General features: G+C 34.9%; 1 protein-coding gene across 1 annotated transcript in view; it reads left to right on the top strand.

Moving 5' to 3' along the window:
* The window catches only part of CNTLN (centlein), a 207,473-nt gene that overhangs the window by 86,645 nt on the left and 98,417 nt on the right, over nucleotides 1-22,411 (top strand). The window contains 4 exon segments of the mRNA XM_035558564.2: nucleotides 3,273-3,446; nucleotides 9,912-10,037; nucleotides 15,242-15,363; nucleotides 18,115-18,240. Coding sequence (XP_035414457.1) covers nucleotides 3,273-3,446; nucleotides 9,912-10,037; nucleotides 15,242-15,363; nucleotides 18,115-18,240 — 548 coding nt within the window.

A 22,411-nucleotide genomic window follows, 5' to 3' on the forward strand; every position in this document is an offset into this window, starting at 1 on the left:
CAAAACTTCAATGATGTGAAGTTAAATGGGAATGAATCTGAAACAAAAGATCAGTGGAAGAAATTTCATCCGGCTTTCAGTCTTTTTTTCACATCTTAAAAATCCATAGTTGAAAGTTCCATTGATATTTAAGTAAACAAAGGCTTCTAGGCTAGGAAATGTAGAAGAATATTTATCAAATAGTGAAGGAAATGTTAAATTAAACAGAAAATGATACCCAGTTCTTCTTGAACTGTAGTCCGTTGATAAACAAAACCTCAGTTTTGCAAGTAGACCTCTTTAGTTACGGTCTGAGTTCTTCAAATTCCTGAAACTAAAGAAACTTCATGTACATACAAAAAATTAAGCAGGGTTTGAGGTTTGTAGACACGAACTGTATAGTAATTTCTGTGTTGGTAAAAGTGATCTGCTGAACATTTTGAGAGTAAAACCACAGGCTTACTGGAAATATAAGTTAAAATCTGGCTTTGTTGGTTTTAGCTTTCCAAGATGTACATGTATAGCATGTGCGCAAAGACTGTTGTAAGACCTTTACTAGAAACTGTGCCTTTACAGTATTTCAACTTTACATAAGTATCACTGTGTGGTAATTTCTAGAGCTATCTTCTAGGAGAAGAAGTGGATAGGGGAAAACAAAACAAAACAAAAGCATTCAGGAACCCTGTTCCTCTGCTGGTCCTATTAAAGTGAGTTGCAGAACTTGATTGACATATAGGAGCAAGGATTTGATCTATTCTGTGATTCGTATATAGATTTAAATTTCATAAAACTGTGCATTTCATTTTTGATGGAGGAAACCAAAGATAAATGAAACAGTATGAAGTTAATCATTAGTTAAATTGTATAATTATTGTAGCTCAAAAATCAGCAACATTTAACAGTTCTAGGCTCTTAAAATTGTAGTCCTGGACAATATGAATTAAAATGCCTATAGCAGACTGAAACTGTAGATTTCATCTTTAGTTATTATGTAAATACATAGTTATTTAGTTATAATGTAAATACAGCTTGCATTGCATTTAGATTTTTACTTTTTTTTTTTTACTTTTGGCTGAGAAATCAATAAAATTGGACATATTGGTAGGTGTATGTCTTTCTAAATAAGAAAGAACAAAGGTAAGTTAAGAAAAAAGTATATAACTGAAATATAAATAAATTTCCCATACCAGTTGGCACTATTTCTGTCCTTTAGGTTGTTTCTTTTTCCCATCCATTTTACACAGTACCAAATTTTTGGTTCAGATTTTTGATATAGACTGGTCTTATGCTGATCATTGGTGGAAATTACATCTGTTTGCAACTACATATGGCCTAAATTATGCAAAATGAGTAACAGAAATTATTTAAGGAACAGTCATCAAAGCATGGACAACTTTTATTCTTTGACAACATTCCTGTGCTTTTTAGCTGTTTAAAGGGTTACACTTTTGTTGACAAAAGTCCTTGGTAATTCTAATTTGGGTTTATTTGTGGAAACTGTGAGTTTATGAAAAGTTATGTTTATGAAAAGTTTCGTATTCTGCATAGCAGGAAATCAAATAACTATGTCTATTACTCTGTTTCTGTCAAATGCTAAGCTTACTAGAGTGTTTGTTTGCTAGCAGTGTGATTTTAATCACACTTGCTATTTCTTCTTCATTTCTTGCCATTTCTTCTCCAATTGGCCTGAATTTTGAAATCATTTGGTTTGCTTAACCTTTTTTACACTGCCTTTTCTGATCTTTTCATCATACCCTCCTGGTTTGTGTTATTAACACCTGGTTGTGCATTCCAGTATTTGAAAGAGTAGGAAAAGATGATAATTGCACCTAATATTTTCTTCTCAGCTGAAATGAGTATTTGTCTTCAGTATATGTTCAAAACATTGCCACCAAGTCAGGTTGTCAGAACCTGTCTACTCAGGGAAAGTATGTGTAAAATAAAACTTCTAGTCAGTCTCGAGGAAGTTTTCTTCTGGATTGAGCTTTGTTGATTGAAGATTTTACTGTTCGATAGCTGATTGTCTTTGATGAGAGCACTGCTGGCAATAGGGTTTTCATGAGTTTGCCCTAGTCAGTGCAATACAAGGTCAGCTGGGTCAGCTCAAGACAGTTGCATTGACTTTTTAAACTCATATGCCCTTCTATTCCTGTAATAAAGTAGGGAGGGGCTTTACATCATCCTTTTCAGCAGAAGTGTTGGGGTGCTAACCTCCAACTGCCTGGTGTGTTGACCATCTGGGAATTATATTATCTTTGTCTGGCACAGCTGTTTGCAAGGTGAATGTCTGTCACCAGCCTTAAAGCACTGTGAAGGAGTTTTGAGCTAATACATTTCCCTTTGTGATTGCCATAGACTACAACAGATAGATTAATATTGTCTGTGCTAAACTAACAATGTTTTGCCTTGTGGTTGTGAGGGAGCGGGGTGTGATCACAGGCAGTAATGAAAACTCAGCTGACAATAAATAATTTATCAAGCGTGGTAACTCACACTTTTAGTCATTTGTACACACATAGAGTCCTCTATTGGACATTGGGGTTATACTTTAAAGATATCTGATACCAATGAAAATACCTGTTGGTCTGAAAAGGCTTCACCTCATGCTGAAGGTGAGCAATGTATGGCAGTATTGCATCATGCCAAGGAATTAGTATGAACTGATTAATGACTGGGAAGGGTGCTGGAATTTAATAGCTTCATGAAATTACATATCTGGCTTGAATAACACTGTGATCTAGGATTGATATTGATCTTTTCTGTAAGTTTTCAGTTTGACTACAACACTTGTGCTAAGTGTATGAGCATCATGGATACAGGTTATGTAGATTTATGTTAAAAAGGTATCTTTCTGAGGCAGGTTCTAATTAAGAATATCTGTACTGACAGAATATGCTGACAGAATTATTTTTTATCCATTTGATAGGGCCAGTTATACCTATCAAATGGACATTTAACTGGAAACACGTCTAGTTAACGTTGTCTTGAGATTTTGAAATACAATAGTATAGTAGAACAAGTTGCTGCAGAAGAAATGTCCGTATAAAGCAACTTTTTAAGAGTGCAAATTTGAATTTGGAAAATATGATACTGTTGTTCTGAAAATGTTTAGTTAACACTTAGGAACCAAGTTTTGATTTTGAATTCATAATGCATCTTCAAAGGCAGAGTTATTTACAGGTCTCACATTCCCTGTGGTATCGGTAATACGATTATCTGGGCAGTTTTATTTATTTGTTATGCCTCTGATTTTATTGTTACTAATATAACCTACCTGTACTATCATTTTCTAGGTATTTCAACAGCCTTCCTTAGGTGAGCTAGAGTGTCTTATCACCATGCAGAAATCTGAAATTGAGCTTTTACAGGAAAAATTGAAAAAAACAAGTCTTAGCCTAGCAGAGCATAATTTGTGTATTACGGAAACTCTGGAAAGCAACAATGTAAGGACTGGACGAAAGCATAAGGTAGGGTAGTGTATTGTCTTGTGTATTTGTGTCTAAGTAAGGCTGGTAAAGCCAAACATTTTTGCTCAAGGGTCCAGATAATAATTTTAATATCTGTTGATGCTGTTTATAATTCTGGAAGCTTGTTTGAATGGTTCTTGTGTTATCTGCCAAAGACTTGTTAAAATAGCTGTTGGGAGTAGAAAGTTTTACCTTATTAAATACTGAATAAGGGATTCTTAATTAAATGAAATATTTGAAAGCTAAATTCTTTGTAGGTTTCTTTAAATGAATATTTATCAGCTATTTTGTTGTGTTTACTAGAATGACCATCGTTCCCTAGAAGAAAAATGGGAGGAATATAAACAGTTATTATGATTTTATAAATGAAACAGATTTTATTTTTCAAAATCTTTATTTTTAAAATATGACATAGCACTTTTTTTTTCTTTCTGTGAAGAATAGTAATGATGTGCTTTTGAAGTGCATACTTTCAACATTTTTTAAACTCTGCATAATGCTGGTCTGCTTCTTTCAAGATAACTTGCCACTAAATTTAGGCACCAGGTAACATTTGCAAACTGAAGCTACTGAAAAAATCTGTAAACAATTCTGTGGCTTAAATTGACTTATGAAATAAACCTAAGTCATTATGTTTGTGAGTGTGTTCAGTCTCTTCCCCATATAAATTTTCTGTTTGATTGTGGTATGAATATGGAAATTTGGAATATGGAAAACTTGAAATAGGTTTCTGTAGGAAGGAAGCAAATAGGAGCATGCTTCTGTGGTATAAGTAGTCTGCAGGAGTGGACCATCAATTTACTGCCTTGGAAAACTCATGTATTTCTTATGCTTAGCATCTCATATTGTTTCCTTTAAAAACTGTATGGCTTGTTCTACCTGAACATCCTGCAGTGCATGTTATTTTTGGGAAAAGCTATATTTTAGAATATTTGTATTAGAGCACTTAAAGTTTAATGTTTGATGTCCATCAAGAAGCAGTGGATCTCATAGTTTTCGAAATATGGGCTCTACTTCATAGGGCTATTTAAGAGAAACACTGTTTCTGAGACTGTCCAGATTACCTAGTTTTCCTTTCCTTTTCATTAAATAGCTAACTCAGAGTATTTTGACCACCATATTCTACTATGATTGACTTTCCTTTTGCATGTCCGTACCGGGTGCAGGTGCCCAGGCACTGGTGGTGTCTGCTGGGGCCTCCTCTGAGGCACGGCCGGGGCTGCCCCGTGCTGGACGTGGCCAGGTCCAGCGGCCCCACCACAGGGCATGGCCGGGCCCTGCAGCTTCGGCTGGCGCCTTGGGGTAAGTGGATTTAAGAAAAGGCAAAACGCTGCACAGGCAGTGAGGAGTGAAGAAAAAAAAAGTGAGAAAGAGCTCTGTGATCACCAAGGTCAGAGAAAGAGCAGGGACAGGTGCTGCAGGCACTAGGGTGGTATTAGCCTGCATCCCACAGAGGGGACCACTATGGTAGATATCCACGCTGCAGCCCGTGGCAGGGATCTGACACTGGAGCAGTTTCTCCTCACAGGAGCTGTGGCCTGTGGAGGCCTCACTCAGGAGCAGGGAAACGTGTGGGGAGGAGGGAGCAGCAGAGGGACTGACCGCAGCTCTTACATCCCTTCCCTTCTGCACTGTTCAGTGGGAGGTGGAGGAGGCAAGAGTGAAGGAGTGCAGTGGAGCCTGTGATGTGACAGGGGGAGAAAGTCTTGTTTTAATTTGTCTTTATTTCTTACTACCCAAATCTATTTTAAGAGGCGATAAATTAAATTCAATTTTGTCAAGTCAAGTCTGTTTTGGCCGTGACTGTGAATGGTAGCCAATCTCTATTTCTTTATGTAACTCCATGGGCATTTTCATTCTATTTTTCCCCCTGTCACTGAGGGGAGTGAGCAAGTGACTAGGTGGGTGTTAAGCCCTTAGGCAAGGTTAACTCACTACAGTGTCATTATGTGTTTCCTCGGAGTAAAGTAAAAGTGTGCTGTTTTTGTTGTGAACTGATCGCTGTATCAGGAGTAAAGCAACTAAACTCTTAAGTACACCTAAGCACCAACTTCAAAATCCTGTTGTAGAGAACCTTTTCCTCGTTCAGTATGTAGCTCCAGCCATGCTCTTTCAATACGTCATTTGATATGTACACTTTTTCATGTGTCCATGCAGTCTGTATTAAAACTTTTGGGAAATAAGTTGACAAAGCCCTTTGTATTTAGGCAAGATGGTAAGGAAAACTGTAGAAACATTCTGGCTTTAGGATCACAAAATAGAGGTATAAAATACAAATCAGTATTGCTGTCTTTGTTGAGGTTCCACTGCAGTAAAATATCTTTCTGTTACCTTGTTGTTCAGCCTTTTACGACAAACTACTCAGGAAAAAAGTTATTAGCAGGAAGAATATGTTGGATATACAATTCATTTTTTACCAGGATGATTTTTTTGGCTTCACAAAGACTCTGTCATTTTAACCCTTCATCTCCTCTTATTTGTATGTATTCCCAGGATTCAAAGAACAAATATGCATGGAATGACTTCTGATCAGAAAGAGAATGTTTTGATTCCTTTCTGCTCTAAAAAGCCAAACATTTTGACAAAAAAAAATAATAATTGGAAAGGTGTTAAAAAAAGAAAAAAGGCCTCAGGACAAAAGAGAAACTTGCACTAGTTTGATAAATTGGGATCTAGGGCCAAGTATCTGTATACCTACGCCTATGTTTGATTCTGCAGAATGCATGGATGTATACACATGTATAGGCTAGTGTAGAACACCGTCACTGCAGAAATCCAAATCTCATGCCTGCTGTAGTATAGAGTAATAGAAACAACTTGCTCTGCAAGGCAAATGATGTGGTGGTTCAAAGCTTTCTTAAATGTGCGCGTATGGTGTCATTTTTATGGTAAGTGCAAACTTACAGTCAATTGTAACCCACACTGTTCAATCTCTGTTGAAAGTGGAATAGCTGCTTGCCATTTTCTATGAAGAATTAAAAGCTAGTTGCTTGATCTTCACAGAGCTCCTTTTGGAACTAAAACTTCTTAACTTTGTGACCTATGATTTCTGTTACCTGATTAATCAGCCATCCATATTCTTGCTAGCCAATTCAGTAATACAGCCCTTGAGGGTTTTTATTTATTTTTATTTCTATTTTTTATTTTTTGTAGCCAAGCTTTTAAATACCACTAAATAGATCTAAAACTTGCCATTGCATGATACATGGGAGTTATAATTGTTTTTTATTGATATACATTCTACAGCATTCCTCTAAGTATTTATATAATTTCAAGGTACAAAAGATCTCTTAAAAGGCATGAGTTAACTTGAAATACTGATAAAGTTCCTGTTGATACATAGTGAATCAAGAATTTGCCATTTTTCCTCTCCTAAAAAAGCCCTATATCTTTTACTCTGTCAGCCTCTGGCTCAGCTTCAACAATGTTTCTCAGTTTTATCAACTGATAAAAAACATTAAGATTTCTGCCCACTGTCTTCAGTGCTGTATCTTGGCAGACATTGATCTGAGCGTTACAGAAAAGTTCAAGGCATTTCTTGCTGAACTTCTGTTTGTTTTTTTTTTTCTTTTTTTTTGGCTTGCCATGTGACTCCAACACAAAACTGCTTAAATTCAAAAACTTGACTGTTCCCACCCTCTTCCCACGGTGGTACCACATCGTACCAGCTCTGGTAATAGGAGATTGTTTAAAAAAGAAAAAATCTTTGCTTTTTCTCATTCCTGTACTTCCATTATCAGTTAATGTGTGTGTGTCACATCCACTTATCAGTCATTTCTTTACATTATATCTTCTATCACAGTTTCATATTCACTAATATTACAAATCATGTTTGTTTCTGTTTGTTTTAGTCTTTTGTAAACATGTTCTAGGATCATAAAATGGAAAACCTTTTGATTCCCTTGACTGGCTGGGCTTAAAATTTTTTTCTCAAAAAAATGAGTGTTGTTACTCCTAAACATTTAGAAAATGTTTAACACATTACAATTGTGTATATTTTTAATACAGATGTGTCTAAATTTACTGTGGAATTTGAGGATGGAATTAAAAATTAAATGCCTAAGCTTGACAGCAGCAGCAAAGTTTTCAGTTGTGAGAAGAATATTACAGATGCCATCTTTCAAATTGAGTTTTGCAGCAGCCCCAGGCAGTCAAATTACAGTGTACTTTACTACACAGTCTTTTCTGTCTTGGTAGGAAAATTTAACTGCCTTCTTAGCAAAGATTGCCTTCAGACTACCTATGTGCTGCTGTGAAGCCCAGCCCCAGCCCCTTCTCTCCACAGACCTGTAGTCTGATAACTAAACAGATAAAAACATGTTAAAAGAATATCATGTTTCTTAATGCACATCCCTGATCCCACCTGTTCTCACAGAGCAGTATTTCCATGTCTATCAATGCTTCGAATTTTTGTTTTATTTTCCATATCTTGGCCCTGTATTTCAGTTGTGGAAAAGATTCACAGCACAAACCCAGGTAGCTATCTAGAATATCTGTTATATTAAAGAAAAATGGTTAGACTAACTGTATCATACCTTTGATTAAAGCAGCAAGACTATGAAGCTCACGTTTTTAGATATTTTTTCCTCTTTTCTCCATCCCTTCTAGAGTTTCTTCTAGTAGTTTCCCTTAGGAGTCTGGTGATGGTTGGTCCAGGTCTTTCTCTTTGTCGTCCTCTTCTTTGACAAAGGATGCAATACTTTGGCTTTGTATTCCTGATTTCAGAGAAATATTTTCCAAATCTTCTGTATGTATAACTATAAGTTTAACTTTTAATTTACCGTTTCTTCAAAAATAGTGTTCTTCATTTTTTTCGGGAAAGTTAATATGGGTATGCAGTGATTAGAAAATCTGATAGATAGTTCTATTTCAAGTATTGGCTTTATTCAAGAGATTTGGGACTTTGAAGGTGGTTAAAATTTTTGATATGTTGATCTTGAGGTGTTGCACTTCAGACACTTGAAAGAGATTGATCTGATTTTGTGCATTGTTAATAGCATTAGTGATTAATATCAGCATCTATTAAATGAAGAGAATTTTTGGATATCTCCACCAGAATTATTAGAAAAAAAATTAGTAGTCTTACTATTTCAAGAAGAATGACTCTTAGTCACTACAATGTTATACTGACAATATGAAACCATAAATTTGGAAATATTGTTATAAATGTTCATTAAAACCTCCTTTTAGTTTCTTCTGTTATATCAAGGAACTGACATGAATATGCAAAATACACCTTTTGACATTCAGTTTGTATGTTGTACTAAAATTCTTTCCTGGCATTGCACTTTTTTTTTTCTTTTCTTTTCTGATCATTCAGGCTTATTTCAGAAGCAAAAGAAACTGAAATCCAAAACAACAGGCACCTTGGCAATATTTAAATTCTTAAATATTTGATACTTTTATTTTCTGTTATTTCATGATACTTTTGTTTTCTCCCTTTTTTGAAATGCATGCAATTTCAAGTGAAAGTACAGTGTCTTGTAAACATTTAATACTTATAGATAGTGGTCAGAGAAAAAAATGCCAGTTCCTACTTAAGATTATCTTCAACATTAAATTTATGTAATAGAATAATAAAAGTATTGAAATATATAGTATTCAAGAAGACTTTAACCTGAATTCCTGTTGTTGTAAAACAGTTATTTTAAAGAGAAAATAGCAACATGCAACAACAATAATTGCAATTGTATGAAGTTTTTATTTGACTTCATGTACTTATGTAATAGCATTTTATCTTATAGGTGCTAAGCAAGTGTTAGTAATTCTCTGTCCTTAACCAAAGTTATTCAGAAAATCTGAAAGTAATTTGATGAGGTCTTTCCTTCTTTGCCATAAGGACATATGACATAGAATGAACAAGAAAGCTGCCCGGTTTAAGTGTTACTTTCACATATTCTTTCTCCAGATTGCTATATGAAGCTGTACATAATATAAACACATATTCTTGTCTCTAGTTAGTCACATTATAGTTAATGACCATATGGTCATTATGGTATAAGATCTACTGTCTGTTGTATTTATATTCCTCAAGCATATTGTTCCTTCAACTTCACAGTGTGTTAAACTATTTCAAAGGGAAAAAAATCCTTTCCCTCTTGTTTCTGGTTGTCCTATCAAGTGTAACCTTGGACCCTTATAGAGCAATTAGACCAGCCTCTATCCCCTCCTTTGTAATGAGGTTTCTTGCATTTCTGAGTCTATAACCCTTTAGTCTTCCCTAATGGGACATCATTATTCTGAAAGAAACAATGTAAATGTAAATGAATATTCTCATTAACGAGTCACAGAGAAACCTTTAGTGGTAGCGCTGTGGTAATTCTGCTTGTTATTTCTCTGGTATTCCATGCAGATTTTTTTTTTTATAATTCATTATTAGTATTCAAAATTACTTCTTTAATTCTGCATGTCTTTCATAATCCGGTGTTCCAACTAGTTCAACCATGTCCTTGTTTTATTCTCCAGGAACCACCTGTGAAACGTTCAAGGTCTCTGTCCCCAAAGAGCTCTTTTAGAAAGTCAGAGGAGCTAAGGAAGCTTAAAATAGCTGAAAGGAAGATTGAAAACTTAGAGAAGACCCTGCAGTTAAAGGTGAACATTAAAAAAATAAAAATAAAACACCTTCTAGGTATAAGCTTGCATAGATAAAGATATACCGAAATAAACACGCATTTAAAAACTGCAAAATCCATGTATTGTTATGGACTGTTAGCATAAGAGAGCATTCTCCATTAGTTTTCATTTTTCCTTTACTGCAGAGAATCTTGTGTTGATTCTCTTGCAGTACTATGAAAGCCCAAATTTCAAGCTATGTCATCAATAATATGTGCTTGTTAAATACATTTTCAAAATTTGTTTCTAAGGATATAGATTTCAAGAAATTCATATGGTCGTACAGAAATAAAGTGAAGCACAAAGTACAAGGAATTATTATTTTTTTTTATTGTACAGTGAAACCAGTATTTTAAATTCTGAAGTCAATTATTTGGAACAGATATTATCCCTTGTACTCTTAAAAGTTACGCCTCAGAAGAAGTTGTTCTAACAAATGCTGGAAAAAGAAATAAAAGTAAAAAAAAAAATCTTTCTTAGTAGAAAAGCTTCACTGACCATAAATTACAATTGCCTATTTTGTCCCTATTGTATAGATTTTTGTTGGTTTATTTTTTATTTTAAATAATACCTTTTGAATGACCTACTGGTTTCAAATTGTATCTCTGAATATTGTCTCAAGGTAGTCGAACAAAACCAAACTCTGGCTGAATCATATTTTCATAAACAGTTACAATCATTTTAAATTTGTTCTTACCTTCTGCTCATTTTTTCAGTTGTCGTTGTTACTCATGTTTAGAGGTATGCAATATGAAAGATATATTCAGTACATGTAATTTAAAGCAGAATTTGTTACATTGAATGTGCTGTGGTAAATGTCAGGTGAAAAAATCAGGAAGCCTTACAAAGCATATTCCTGAGCTTCTTCCTCATTCTCTTGTGATAGGTCAGTTTTACAAAAAAGGTAAGCAGGGATTGTATTTTGGCACAAATTGAAAAGTTTATCTCCATGTATACCTGAGAGAATCTAACCCAAAGTCTCAACGCATAGAAAATATGAACATGAAAGATGCATCAAAAGAAGCGTGGCCCGTGGGTCAAGGGAGGTGATTCTCCCCATCTGCTCTGCTCTCATGAGACCCCACCTGGAGCCCTGTGCTCAACTCTGGTGCTCCCAGCACAAGAAGGACATGGACCTGTTAGAGCGAGTCCAGAGGAGAGCCGTGAGGATGATGAGAAGGCTGGAGCACCTCTCCTGTGAAGACAGACTGAGGGAGTTGGGGTTGTTCAGCCTGGAGAAGAGAAGGCTCCGGGGAGACCTTATAGCGGCCTTCCAGTACCTAAAGAGGGCCTACAGGAAAGCTGGGGAGGGACTCTTTGTCAGGGGGTGGAGTGATAGGACAAGGGGGAATGGCTTTAAACTAAAAGAGGGGAGCTTTAGGTTAGGTATAAGGAAAAAATTCTTTCGCATGAGGGTGGTGCTGCACTGGCACAGGTTGACCAGAGATGTGGATGCCCCATCCCTGGAGGTGCTCAAGGCCAGGTTGGATGGGGCTTTGAGCAACGTGGTCTGGTGGGAGGTGTCCCTGCCCGTGGTAGGGGGGTTGGAACTGGATGGTCTTTAAGGTGCCTCCCAATCCAAACCATTCTGTGATTCTGTGGTTCTATGATTTAGACTTAAAAGTCTTAAAGACTATCTCGCTTGTGGCAGTACATTCTGAATTCAGTGAGGCCATTGCTGGCATGGCAATAAATTCAGCTGTCACACCATTAGTATCAGAATAATTTGATTGGTATTGTATATTTTCTGTATATTAGTCTCCCCTCAGGCATTGCTTCCTGTGAAGAATAATGCATGGGATCAACTTTTTTGAAAACAGCACTTGCATTATTGCCTCTTCAGGCCAAGAGTTGACTATATAATTACTTGAAATACATTTGCTGAGAAAAATTGAAGAGACATCTACAAACAAACATACTGATGATGCATATTCTGAAGATGAGATTGTGATTTTATCCATCTTTCTGAAAAATTGGTAACACTAAATAAACACCGTTGATGCCCCAGTCAGTACTACAAAGGAACAGAAAAAGGCAAGGTCCCATTCCAGGGTTTTCCAGTTCTCCTCTCCTTCATTTCTAACCAAGGAAAGCTGGCTCTTTCTGTCCTTGTAGCTAATATAAACAGGGCAATCAAGGAAATCCTCAGTGTCCGTAATTTTGGTACAGAATCTGTTTCATTTCTGCACTCCCAGGTGTACTGAAAAGTAGCAGAGCATCCTCTTTTTCACCCTTCTTGAGGGAAGAGAATGTCAAAGTAAATTAGAGTGTTTGGTGGAGTTTGTGTGACATATTGTCAAGCTAGTACTAATGCTGGTCCCCACAAAGTACATCAGTGTATTGTTTGTCTTTAAGGAGTGAGTAGAAGTTTGGTTGCCAGAAGCTGGATATTTCAATGAGCTAAGAACGTTCTCTTCTCTTACATCCCATCTCCTTCTCTAGTGTCTAGAACTGTGATCCCTTGCATAGTCTACAGAAGATATCTTGACCTTTGGGGGAAGGTTACCAAAAGCGATAGGAGAATCTTCCTTGAAATGTTAACTTTTTTTTTGGTTTAAAGTTCAAAAATTTTGCTCAGAATTAGAACCAGAATAAGTAGATAAGTCTTCAGGGCCAACTTAATACATATTTATGTGAGAGAAGGCACACTATTACACTTAGTTTTGACTTCATATGTAGTCTTGTTCTGTGGAGGGTGTTCAGATGCAGAAAGTATATTAATATTATAGTATTGGCACATCAGTAGTTATGGAAAAAATATTTTTGTAATTGTCAGCTTCCTTACTTCTTCTCAGCCTGAGTATTCAAAGAATTGAAGCAGTATATTTTTTGATTCCATTTTAGTTCAACTTTTACTTTGACAGTTGTTGTTACAGGTAATTTAAAGAAACAACATTTTCAAATAACAATTAGCATATATATAACTATATATATATTTTTTGGCTTATCTGAGCTCCCTGCAAATAACAGGATGACTAAATAGCAGTTGGGTACTTTCTTTTGCAGACTGGACTTTTGTCTTTCATTATCTGATGTGAAGTATTATAGAATGTCAGAGGAGAGCTAGAGAATAACCTGGAGATCCACTGCTAGAGATGATCACTCTGTCCCATTTCAATCACTATATAGATGACTGTACACAAGACAGTCTATTTATTATAAAATGTAACATAATTCAGTCAGAAAGAGATGGAACTAACTGAACTTGTAGAAATAACAGAATAAATTTATTTAAAAGTTCTGAAATCCATAGTACTTTAATAAAAGAGAGCAATTAGGACAATTGTCTATTTCTGTTTCTGCAAGAGCAGAGCAACTGGTAAGGGTATAACTGTAAGGGAATAGATTTTGAAACAGGTAAGCAATAATGAAAAATGTGGATTCATAAATAGGAAAGGCCAAATTCTGCACTTGGTTACACCCTTGAAAGGGCATTGACACTAATAAACTTCTCAGGATTTATGCCTAAGATACTACTTCCCAGTGCCTTACCAGTCTTGATCAATTTTCACTAGCAACATCAAACAATGTCAGAATTATGGTCACAGAATCATGTGATTCTGTGATCATTATTCTGACGTTGTTGGATTTGTGAACTTCACTTGAAAACACAGCATCTGTAATTGTATTCTTGTCAAGATTTCCTCTTGTAGCATTAAGCAAAGCTTGGTAATAGTCTGTATATCCTTTGTCATAAATTGATCTGCATTTTGCAATTAGTGTGACTTTTTAAAAAATATCATTCTATTATTTATATGAGCGACTTAAAACAGGTTAAAGGTACTTCGTAGTTAAATCTAAATGTATCTAAAGGTACTTCGTAGTTAAATCTAAATGTATCATTTTATCTAGTTTAGAGGTTGTTCAGGAGAGAGAAAATAACAATAATAAAAAAAAAATGAAAAAGCATTTAATGATAATGATAACACTTTGGAACCTGTTTATATTCTTAAATCTGCTTTCAGTGTAGCTTGAGTCACTAACAGAAATCTTCTTGTTACATGTACAGTAGCATATGAATTTTAGCCGATGTTTTTCAGCTTTGTTTATGTATTACGAAAACTGGGCTACGTTTTAGAAGCCAAGCTTAGTGTAAGTATTCCATAGTTAGGTCTTCTGTAGAAACCCTTGCCATGTTTTTATGGTGGGATTTAATTTTTATTGCTCTGACTGTTGGCATATCTTACACACTGGCTAATGCTGAAAGCCCCCCTTGCATATAAACATGCATATAATGCATACAAATAAAGTATTGTGATTAACGTAGGTATTAAGGAACATGTTCTGTAGTCACTCTACAAGAAGGATTTTCATTGAACTGAAAATGCAGCAATGAGAACAGATTTTATTACAGGATAATGTCTGGTGAATTCTTTACTATTGTATGCCAGAGTTCAACTTGCTTCATACTGTGGAATGTCATCTTCTTAATGTTCTTTTTTTTTTCTTTTCTTTTTTTTTTTTTCCCCAGAGCACAGTATTGTCATTTATGAAAACATGATTATTTGATGATATTTTATTTTTTTTCTAACTTGCATTATGTTATCCTTTTATATAAGTCAAGGCATACTTTATTTTTTCATTCTCTAAAAGGAAGATTTGGATTAATAAAAACTATTGCAAACTTTGTTTATCTTTCTTGTTTGTTGCATAGCTAGAGGCCAAAGTCTGGGTGTTGTAGGTTTGTCTATATATATTTATATTAAAAAAAAATTAAAATTCAGGATATCCTGATGCCATTTAAATTGAATTTTTTTTTTTTTTAATTTAGACTTCGGTGTAGCCAATGGTTTACTCCAAAATGCACAGATTATTTTCCATGCAAAAGGAAAAGAAAAAAATTACTTCAAAGGAAAAGATAATGCCAACAATCCTTTATCAGTCTATGTTTAGGTGTATTAAACAAAGGCATTCACAAGATGAACACTGATATTCTGATAGTAAATTTTCTAAAATTTCTCAGCAGCATGAAAAAAAGTATTTTTTTGCCACACTTTCTTAAAAGTAGCAATAACAAAAAGTAAATTTGCATGTGACCTCAGAGACAGTGATTCCTCATCTTTCTATTTAGATTTCTTAGGCTTTTAATGTAACTTAAATGGAAATTTTGTTTTACGACATCTATGTGAAAGTCTCTTAAATTTTGCCAAACTCTAATATTGCTTCTTTTTGGTGCTATACAGACTCAAGAAACTGATGAGCTAAGAGCAGCCCATGAAAAACGCAAAGAGAGGCTGCAGATGTTACAGACCAACTACAGAGCACTAAAAGAGCAATTAAAGCAATGGGAAGAAGGTGATAGCAGGTAAGTTACATAGCTCATTAAAAACATTTCCCTTACACAAGAAATCTGAACAAAATTATTATATAGGCATTCAAAAGAGAATTTGAGTTCAAGGAAGAGGCTGCTATGTGGTGATCAAGACTCTATCTCATGTTAGAGCAAAATAAGTGGTATACCTCTATATGAGAAAAAATGCAGTTGTAACCAAGAGTAAAATGTCTTGAACTGACACTTTGACTTATTTTATTTAGGATCTCATTTTGAGTCTGAGTACTGGACAAAGGTTGGCTAGTGCCTGCTGATTATGCTTGTCTAATTCCCCAGCTGATTAATTTGTTGACTGTGTATGTTTATAATTTCCTATAATGGAACAGTTGTTCCTTATGTTTCAAACAGTTTTTTTAAAAATAATTTTGTTCATTTAGCAATAAAGCAATAATAGCCTGTGTGTGAAACATTTAGTGATTCAAACATGAACTGAAGCTAATCCTAAAATCCCTTTTTTAACAGTTTAAAAAGAATGTATGCATGAAAAGCAAGATGTTTTCAACTGTTAAATGATTATAAAATCAATTATTTCTGATCATTTTACAGAAATACTGCAGTAATATATCTATGAATGGGAAAAAGAGAGAATATGAAAAGTCTACAACAGCAAAATCTAAATAGTGAAGATTCTATGTATAATTTCCCCTTAAGTTCTATACAAAACAGTGAACATTTTATGGAGAAATTCTTTTTTTGAAGTCCTTAGCATAAAGATTTTTGGTAAACACGTACTTTTATTGATACAAGGACATTTCTGTCAATTCAATTATCAAACACTGCTGAAGTACAGTTTTTAGTCGATATTTCAAGAAAGCAATGTTAGCAGGTCCTTATGTCCTAGTGGCTTTAGTAGGAGTTCAGCAAGCAAAACGGAACCTATAATATGTGTATACTAAGCTGTAGGTTTTTACTAGAAATAATTCTTTTTTACTAGAAAAAAATCTTTCAGTAACTAGAGAAATACTTATTCAGCTTGACACAGACTTTTAAAATGTATCTCTAGCCAAAAAAAAAAAGTCACAGAAATTGCTGCAAAACTGATAGCCATTCAGGATGTCCAGTGTGACATAAATGGTCCTATTGTGAATAATAAATTATTCCTCATATATAGCTAATTGTTTGACCCATTTGAGTATATTTGTGGTACTGTGGCATTTTCTTAAGTATGATTTGTCTTTTAAAGAGAAAAAAAATCTGAATGAAAATGAAGTAAGGTACAAATCTGCTACATGCAATGGTAGCACAAGAATTTTTTTTTTGAAATGTTGAAGCACAAATATCTAATAGATTTGTGTAAACTAGGAAAAAAAAGGTCTGCTTTGTTTAGGAATAAAAGGAGAATTTCATCTTGTAGTTCTCTATTTTAATTTCAGTGCAAGCTGAAAACTTACTGGATGATAGATGCTTATGAAATGAAATCATTTATATCTGTGCCTAATTCTAAGTAGGCATTCATGGTTCACAGACCAAAACTGAAAAAGTACAAAACTCAGCCTAAAGATAGTAAATTCAAACTTTGACATATAGCGAAGCACTGAGAAAGGAAAAGGAGGAAGACAAAAACAACTTCCGTTTCTGTTCAAAATGAATGGGGCCAGCTTGTGTTCTGACAGGAGTCTATTTGGAAAAAGTAGGTATTGGATAAAGTGTAATATAAAAAACTTTATTTGTTAATCTGATTTTTTTTCATTTATAATTAAGACGCCCTAAGAGTAGGGGGTTTTGTTAAGTTTTGTCGTCAGGACAGGATTCTATGAAGCTGTCATATGATATGCTAACAGGGGAAAGTAGCCAAGACACAAATAAAAACAGTCTGTCAATTGTTACACCTTACACTTTCATTTTGACATCTCAAAAAGCTTTATATTGCTGGTGTAATGTAAATCATGCATTAAGAAATCGGTATCGGGTACTTATGTGGCACTTCTGATCCTTTGTGTGTTGGAGGACCCCATTCTTTCTGATTCTTCATAGATTAGAGTCTTTTATCTAGATGGCAGCTGATGGGACCTGATCCACCAGTCAATGTACATACAACTTCCACTGACATGTGTGACTGCGAAGATGATGGGGCTTTATGAGGTTACCATGTTCTCTGACAGTTAATTTCAGTACCCAACAAAAATTTAAATTACAGACTGTTTGAAATTAATGGATGTGTTTTTAATATTTTTTATCTTTTGCATTTTAATAAACATTGAAAATATTAAACTGAAAGAAAATTTGTGAAATACTTTCATTTGCTTCTTCTGTTCTTTTAAGTTCAGTACCCTTTTTCCTTATTTTTTATTAGGCAGTAAGTCGACAGTTTGACTATTAATAGAAATTCCAGATTGTTTGTGGGGGCATTAGGAGAGCTGGTGTCTCTCCATTTTTTTGCAAGAAATTGGGTGATGGGTTCACCTTTTGCTTTCTCCTCCCAGTGTTTTAAGGAATGTTGACAGAATGAATGCAAGTGCCACTGCTCTACCACATCACAGTTGAGAGCCCTGCTGCCATACTAAGATTTCTGTCTGAAACTACTTAATTGAACTTTTATATAATACCACATTTAAGATGTCATGTTTCACAGACTGTATGACTCCATTCGTCCAACAAGATTTGTATTCTGTAGATGCCACAGTTTAGAATCTATACTTTCTGAAAGCAGGGATGTTTTTGTTACTGTAATCCTAAAACATGTATATATTTAAAAACAAACAACCTCTTTTCACTCACAAACAGGACTGCAAGCAGTAAAAGCAGATACCAGTGTGCAGACCCCCGCCAGCTTTGTCAGGAGGATTCCGATGCTGTATGGAATGAACTGGCTTTTTTCAAAAGGGAACACAAAAAGCTATTGATTGAAAAGTGAGTTTGTTTCTTAAATGGTGTTTACATAAAGAAACATGCTGCTATTTTTTTCTGAAGATTGTGTCTTGCAGGCCACATAAAAGGAATTTCTTGCAAAATTCTGAGATAAAACCATCTTCTACCAAAAGCAGAAACGAAAACATGGTTTCTTTTTTTCCTCTTAAATCAGTGACAAGTTACAAGTTTGCTAGCACTAACAGAAACTGTATTCCATGATCTAGGGATTGTGTTAATTAATGTGGCTCTCATCTGTTGGAGGTGTCGCTCTTCATTAGCCTGTGTTTTACACACTGCCGTGCTTCATTTTTGGAATGAGGTGGTGAGGGGATAACCTAGCCAACCATCCTTGTTTGATCTCTGTGATACATACGCAATGCAGAATGCCTCAGCTCTCTTGGTTCCCTGCCCTGTCCTGCTAATCCCAGCTGAGCTCATTATGGTGTAGCCTTGCTGCTACTCCTGGAGCCAGAGCTGTCCAAGCTAATTACTGGTAGCAGCAGAGCTGCCTGTTAAGGGTCTGGTGTGGATCTGCTAACATGGTCCTTGGTAGTGACCTGCAGAAAGCACGAGGGAGTTGCTCTCTTTCTTGCTGTGCATAGCCTGTCCTTTGGGTTTAGTGCTGATCCCTTCACACAGCTCTTTTAGCTGCAGTAAGTGTAAAACTTGGTGAAGGAAACTCTTACTTTAGAAAACATACAGTTTGCTGCTTTGATCTCATAATTCATAGGCTATTATACTCAGCCAGGCAAAGTAAGAAAATGTCCTTTTATACTAGACAAAAGGAAGTTAGTATGGTATAATTAGCTCTTTGCTGCTATTTAACACTTTCTGTAAGTCGATTTTTTTTATTTTTTTATTTTTTTTTAAGAATCATACATTGTAGAAACTTCTCTTCAGATTTGGTTTTGTCAGCATTAAAGAAAATGTGTTTTCCCAATGGGTCACGATACAAACCAGTTTTGTGGAGATACCATGACGGCTGCTATCACAGAATTTCAACAGCAGCAAAATGTTTTGTAGTACGTAAGTCCTTGTGTTGCCCATGAGCTGTTTCGGTATATTACATACAATATTGTCAGTGGTTCTGTTGCATGGAGTGTGCTTTCATCCTGTAGTTATAATTGTGTACCTGTTCTTGTCACTTCATTGTCACATCTTTGCTGTTTTGGAACAACAAATTTTCATATGCACTGCTTTGTTTATTTTGATTTTTATGTAGGAAAGAGCACTTTCTTGCCATACATGTAATTGCTGTTGTAATTCTCCCATCCCTGATCAACACAAGCACCACAGGCAGCAATAACTCAGAAGCAATAACATAAACCTCTCCTTTTCACATAAAGCTATGAAACAGTGATTGTGTGTGTATTGTGCATACAATGCCCTGCACCCTGAAGTCAGTACAGTTGAACTGTTTTTCTAGAGCTCCTGTGTAGTCACATGTGTGGGGAACACGCTTATGCCTGGTACACTGCAGATCACAGTGGCTTTGATAAGGTTGTGGTGACACAGTGCAAGGAAATAGCTGAGCTCTTTGAAATTTAGGAATTTTAAATCAAAGTGAGTTATTCTAGTTCTGCATCGTACTTTGTAAGAAGCCAGTGCACCATTGTGATCATTAAGATGAAGTATTTATGTGGGGTTAGGTACTTTTTCCTTTTTATTGGCAATGTGATTAATTGTTTAGTTCAAGTAAGGAAGGAAGACATAATTCCTATTATTTTTTTTGATATGTCTTAAACATCCATCTCTAACAATGTTTGTCTTTAATTTGTTGAAGCAAGTTAGCATTTAAAGATCTGAACTCACTTTCTTAAGAAAGTCAATACTGAAGTTACTGTACTTTGTAGATCTCTACACAGGGCTTCTTCACATTACATGTGTTCTTTCTTAAGCTCTGTGGCTAAAGGATGTGTTCTACAGAGTTGCGCCAGTAACTTAAATGAGTGATTTTAGAAGCAATGTAAGCAAATCAGGTTAGTCCATAGTTTTTGTGGATATTCTTAGTTAGATAGACTCTACATATTGTTAACTTAAGTTGATTTAGAACCCAACTAAGCATTAGTTAAGAAGAGTGTGTGGGGATCTTCTTTTGAGTGTTTTAACTTTAAATGGATGTAATTTATGGCCATGAATAGGCCGTGAATGTTAGGAAAACAGCAAATCAGTTACTTGTTTCTTTGTTTTACTTGTAAAGATTTCCTTTATTTCTCTGCCTCTTCTAGAGGTAGAACAACAGAGTAAAATGTCTTTAATTTGTATGCATTGCTCTGAAAATAGATCTGTAGTAAAACCCATGAAAGCTCATTCATGTGTTCGAGGCTCTGAACCAGGCATACTGTAACCAATCAGCTTGTAAGTTATGAAATCTGTTTATTAGTTAAGAAAAATGGAAACTGCTTGGGAAGTCACTTATTCTGGTAGATAGTGCCTAATTCCAAATCTTGTTGAAGTTGGTGAAGACTTTGTGTGAGTTGCTACATTCTGTCAGGTCCTTCCTTTTATTAAGTTTTCTTCTCATCACAGGCAGGTATTGCTTTGACTGTCCTGTAAGCTGTTACACGCTATGTACCTTTCAAGCTGGACACTAACACAGATAAACAAATAGGGATTTTAGGACTTAAATTTAAACACCTGTTTTTAGAAATATTTGAAATTTTGATTTCCATGAAGTTCTGAATGCCTAATGTCAGGGGTAGGTGTTGGAGAATGTTGAGGCAGAATATTTGGCATTGTTACTTCTATATTTTACTTTCTGATTAGTAAAGAATAGTATGTGCATGTTGTATTACTTAGGAATGTAATGTTTTTCAGAGCCATGGCCTGCATCCTCTCCATTATCAATGATTTATAAATTTGAGCTACTTGTGCATATAAAAGAAAGTATCTGTATATTCTTACAATTCTGTATGAGATTAGTAAAATACAATAATCAATAAACTGTGATTTTGTAGTGTCTGTTCAGTGCTTCATGCATGTGTTTCTCTTGAATTTCCCAACATTCCTCTAGAAGGAAGAGAATATTTTTGCTATTAATATGGTTTATATTATTACTAAGACCATTACAGAATAATTATTCTCTGATTATTTACAGTAACAGTTTTAGTTCTCCCCATTATTTACTCTTTTACCCACAATATCAAATTATATTGCACTATGTATATTATGTGGATTGAAAGGTGCATATTTAATTTTAAGTTGTAGAATCTCCTTTTTTTCATTGTTGGACTAAAAAAGCAAAAATGATCGCAATTCAAGTTCACGTTGAGAAATGAACCCGTAGCTAAAAAATAATCTAGCTTTTAAGCCCTCATAACTCACTGTATTAAGAAATTCTCTGTCAACTGCAAGCTAAACACATGCCAAAATTGAAGAATTGGAAAGAGGAACAAAAAGAGTTAGTTTAAATAAATTCACTAAATATTTTTTAAATGTTTGTTAACACTAATGGCCAAGTGAAAGCCACTTCATGGCTCTGCTAGGATTTCCTGTTTTTGATTTTCACATGTGGGTCATTTTCCCTATGAGGTACATAATACTTGTGTTATGCTGTAGTTATTTCCTGTTAAATAACACATTGTTGCAGGCTACAAAAGCAGTTATATTGATATTGATGTTTGTGTTCTGTGTTAAGGAAAACGTGCTTTGATCACTTTTTCTCCTCCATAAGCAAGCAGAAAAACAGTAATTTTCAAATAGCAGTTAAAACTTTGCAAAGGAGGAGGGTGGCACAAGCTTATATAAATAGATTTTAATTTCAGCTGCATGAAGCTGCTGAAAACTTTGGAGAAAGTTATAATAATACCAAAATTTTGAAATTTTTTATTCAGCTGTGCAACAACAGTGCATTCAGATTCAGCATCTTGAAGCTGCATAGACTTAGAATGTCTGATAAATCATTGACATAAATGTATCTATCTGTAAAATGATATATATATGAATAAATGCATATACACGTGTGTGTGTATAGTTCTCAGATTTTTAGATAGATTATTTTTAATCTTTGATATTAAGTACTAAATGTTGTCTTAGTTTCTATAGAATTGTATTGACAGATAGGTCTTTAGATATTTTCTTCCTACATTAGTCAGTTTCATTTGTGTATCTACATTGTTTGGATTTTGTTGAAATTCAGGGTAAATTAATTCATTGCATGTCCATAATGTCA

The sequence above is a fragment of the Cygnus atratus genome, chromosome Z (genome assembly GCF_013377495.2).
Source record: "Cygnus atratus isolate AKBS03 ecotype Queensland, Australia chromosome Z, CAtr_DNAZoo_HiC_assembly, whole genome shotgun sequence".
Classification (NCBI taxonomy): domain Eukaryota; kingdom Metazoa; phylum Chordata; class Aves; order Anseriformes; family Anatidae; genus Cygnus; species Cygnus atratus.